A 4,790-nucleotide genomic window follows, 5' to 3' on the forward strand; every position below is an offset into this window, starting at 1 on the left:
TTTCTACTGTATCACGTTCAACCTCTGCAACAACTAGAGCTGCAGAGAGCACAGAACCAGTAAGAAATGCAACAACAACTATTGGTTCGGTAACCACAAGTCCAGCATCTGCCACTACTGTATCTCCAGTAAGTAACCTTAACTCTACTGCAACAACTACATCCGATATCGATTCATCACAACCGTCTCCCAAACCATTGAGTGCAAACAAAAATATTCTATCTGTAATTTCTACTGAATCACCTTCAACCCCTGCAACTGGTTTGGTAACCACAAGTCCAGCATCTGCCACTACTGTACCTCCAGTAAGTAACCTTAACTCTACTGCAACAACTACATCCGATATCGATTCATCACAACCGTCTCCCAAACTATTGAGTGTAAACAAAAATATTCCACCTGTAATTTCTACTGTATCACCTTCAACCTCTGCAACAACTAAAGGTGCAGAGAGCACAGAACCAGTAAGAAATGCAACAACAACTATTGGTTCGGTAACCACAAGTCCAGCATCTGCCACTACTGTATCTCCAGTAAGTAACCTTAACTCTACTGCAACAACTACATCCGATATCGATTCACCACAACCGTCTCCCAAACCATTGAGTGCAAATAAAAATATTCCACCTGAAGTTTCTACTGTATCACCTTCAACCTCTGCAACAACTAGAGCTGCAGAGAGCACAGAACCAGTAAGAAATGCAACAACAACTATTGGTTCGGTAACCACAAGTCCAGCATCTGCCACTAGTGTATCTCCAGTAAGTAACCTTAACTCTACGGCAACAACTACATCCGATATCGATTCATCACAACCGTCTCCCAAACCATTGAGTGCAAATAAAAATATTCCACCTGAAATTTCTACTGTATCACCTTCAACCTCTGCAACAACTAAAGGTGCAGAGAGCACAGAACCAGTAAGAAATGCGACAACAACTATTGGTTCGGTAACCACAAGTCCAGCATCTGCCACTACTGTATCTCCAGTAAGTAACCTTAACTCTACGGCAACAACTACATCCGATATCGATTCACCACAACCGTCTCCCAAACCATTGAGTGCAAATAAAAATATTCTACCTGTAATTTCTACTGTATCACCTTCAACCACTGCTACAACTAGAGCTGCAGAGAGCACAGAACCAGTAAGAAATGCAACAACAACTATTGGTTCGGTAACCATAAGTCCTGCATCTGCCACTACTGTATCTCCAGTAAGTAACCTTAACTCTACTGCAACAATTACATCCGATATCGATTCACCACAACCGTCTCCCAAACCATTGAGTGCAAATAAAAATATTCCACCTGTAGTTTCTACTGTATCACCTTCAACCTCTGCAACAACTAAAGGTGCAGAGAGCACAGAACCAGTAAGAAATGCAACAACAACTATTGGTTCGGTAACCACAAGTCCAGCATCTGCCACTACTGTATCTCCAGTAAGTAACCTTAACTCTACTGCAACAACTACATCCGATATCGATTCACCACAACCGTCTCCCAAACCATTGAGTGCAAATAAAAATATTCCACCTGAAGTTTCTACTGTATCACCTTCAACCTCTGCAACAACTAAAGGTGCAGAGAGCACAGAACCAGTAAGAAATGCAACAACAACTATTGGTTCGGTAACCACAAGTCCAGCATCTGCCACTACTGTATCTCCAGTAAGTAACCTTAACTCTACTGCAACAACTACATCCGATATCGATTCACCACAACCGTCTCCCAAACCATTGAGTGCAAACAAAAATATTCCACCTGAAGTTTCTACTGTATCACCTTCAACCTCTGCAACAACTAAAGGTGCAGAGAGCACAGTACCAGTAAGAAATGCAACAACAACTATTGGTTCGGTAACCACAAGTCCAGCATCTTCCACTACTGTATCTCCAGTAAGTAACCTTAACTCTACTGCAACAACTACATCCGATGTCGATTCATCACAACCGTCTCCCAAACCATTGAGTGCAAACAAAAATATTCCACCTGTAGTTTCTACTGTATCACCTTCAACTTCTGCAACAACTAAAGGTGCAGAGAGCACAGAACCAGTAAGAAATGCAACAACAACTATTGGTTCGGTAACCACAGGTCCAGCATCTGCCACTACTGTATCTCCAGTAAGTAACCTTAACTCTACTGCAACAGCTACATCCGATATCAATTCACCACAACCATCTCCCAAACCATTGAGTGCAAACAAAAATATTCCACCTGAAGTTTCTACTGTATCACCTTCAACCTCTGCAACAATCAAAGGTGCAGAGAGCACAGAACCAGTAAGAAATGCAACAACAACTATTGGTTCGGTAACCACAAGTCCAGCATCTGCCACTGCAACAACTACATCCGATATCGATTCATCACAACCGTCTCCCAAACCATTGAGTGCAAACAAAAATATTCCACCTGAAGTTTCTACTGTATCACCTTCAACCTCTGCAACAACTAGAGCTGCAGAGAGCACAGAACCAGTAAGAAATGGAACAACAACTATTGCTTCGGTAACCACAAGTCCAGCATCTGCCGCTACTGTATCTCCAGTAAGTAACCTTAACTCTACTGCAACAACTACATCCGATATCGATTCAACACAACCGCTCAAACCACTGAATTGCAAACAAAATATTCTACCTGTAATTTCTACTGTATCACCTTCAACCACTGCTACAACTAGAGCTGCAGAGAGCACAGAACCAGTAAGAAATGCAACAACAACTATTGGTTCGGTAACCACAAGTCCAGCATCTGCCACTACTGTATCTCCAGTAAGTAACCTTAACTCTACTGCAACAACTACATCCGATATCGATTCACCACAACCGTCTCCCAAACCATTGAGTGCAAACAAAAATATTCCACCTGAAGTTTCTACTGTATCACCTTCAACCTCTGCAACAACTAAAGGTGCAGAGAGCACAGAACCAGTAAGAAATGCAACAACAACTATTGGTTCGGTAACCACAAATCCAGCATCTGCCACTACTGTATCTCCAGTAAGTAACCTTAACTCTACTGCAACAACTACATCCGATATCGATTCACCACAACCGTCTCCCAAACCATTGAGTGCAAATAAAAATATTCCACCTGAAGTTTCTACTGTATCACCATCACCTTCAACCTCTGCAACAACTAAAGGTGCAGAGAGCACAGAACCAGTAAGAAATGCAACAACAACTATTGGTTCGGTAACCACAAGTCCAGCATCTGCCATTACTGTATCTCCAGTAAGTAACCTTAACTCTACTGCAACAACTATATCCGATATCGATTCACCACAACCGTCTCCAAACCATGAGTGCAAATAAAATATTCACGAGTTCTACTGTATCACTCAACTCTGCAACAACTAGAGTCTACCAGAGAGCACAGAACCAGAAGAAATGTACAAACAACTATCTGGTTTCGGTACACAAGATCCAGCTCTGCGACTACTGTACTCAGTTAATAACCTAACTCTAACTGCAACAACTCAGCCGATATCGCTTCATCACAACCGCTCCCAAACCATTGAGTGCAAATAAAAATATCACCTGAAAATTTCTACTTATCACTGCAACCTCTGCAACAACTAAAGGTGCAGAGAGCACAGAACCAGTAAGAAATGCAACAACAACTATTGGTTCGGTAACCACAAATCCAGCATCTGCCACTACTGTATCTCCAGTAAGTAACCTTAACTCTACTGCAACAACTACATCCGATATCGATTCACCACAACCGTCTCCCAAACCATTGAGTGCAAATAAAAATATTCCACCTGAAGTTTCTACTGTATCACCATCACCTTCAACCTCTGCAACAACTAAAGGTGCAGAGAGCACAGAACCAGTAAGAAATGCAACAACAACTATTGGTTCGGTAACCACAAGTCCAGCATCTGCCATTACTGTATCTCCAGTAAGTAACCTTAACTCTACTGCAACAACTATATCCGATATCGATTCACCACAACCGTTTCCCAAACCATTGAGTGCAAATAAAAATATTCTACCCGTAGTTTCTACTGTAACACCTTCAACCACTGCAACAACTAGAGATGCAGAGAGCACAGAACCAGTAAGAAATGCAACAACAACTATTGGTTCGGTAACCACAAGTCCAGCATCTGCCACTACTGTATCTCCAGTAAGTAACCTTAACTCTACTGCAACAGCTACATCCGATATCAATTCACCACAACCGTCTCCCAAACCATTGAGTGCAAACAAAAATATTCCACCTGAAGTTTCTACTGTATCACCTTCAACCTCTGCAATAACTAAAGGTGCAGAGAGCACAGAACCAGTAAGAAATGCAACAACAACTATTGGATCGGTAACCACAAGTCCAGCATCTGCCACTACTGAATCTCCAGTAAGTATCCTTAACTCTACGGCAACAACTACATCCGATATCGATTCATCACAACCGTCTCTCAAACCATTGAGTGCGAATAAAAAATTCTACCTGTAATTTCTACTGTATCACCTTCAACCACTGCTACAACTAGAGCTGCAGAGAGCACAGAACCAGTAAGAAATGCAACAACAACTATTGGTTCGGTAACCACAAGTCCAGCATCTGCCACTACTGTATCTCCAGTAAGTAACCTCAACTCTACGGCAACAACTACATCCGATATCGATTCATCACAACCGTCTCCCAAACCATTGAGTGCAAACAAAAATATTCCACCTGAAATTTCTACTGTATCACCTTCAACCTCTGCAACAACTAGAGCTGCAGAGAGCACAGAACCAGTAAGAAATGCGACAACAACTATTGGTTCGGTAACC

At 42.0% G+C, this 4,790-nt stretch overlaps 1 protein-coding gene across 1 annotated transcript; it reads right to left on the reverse strand.

The window, feature by feature from the left end:
• Positions 1 to 1,933: 1,933 nt before the first annotated feature.
• On the reverse strand, positions 1,934 to 2,688 carry LOC119665009 (the record flags this gene model as incomplete). Its single annotated transcript, XM_038074344.1, has 2 exons — positions 1,934 to 2,251; positions 2,447 to 2,688. Coding segments are annotated over 2 exons (560 nt in total), but the record flags the coding sequence as incomplete, so codon positions are not given.
• Between the last annotated feature and the right edge of the window lie 2,102 nt (positions 2,689 to 4,790).

The sequence above is a fragment of the Teleopsis dalmanni genome, unplaced genomic scaffold, assembly GCF_002237135.1.
Source record: "Teleopsis dalmanni isolate 2A unplaced genomic scaffold, ASM223713v2 unscaffolded_contig_3209, whole genome shotgun sequence".
Taxonomy (NCBI): Eukaryota; Metazoa; Arthropoda; class Insecta; order Diptera; family Diopsidae; genus Teleopsis; species Teleopsis dalmanni.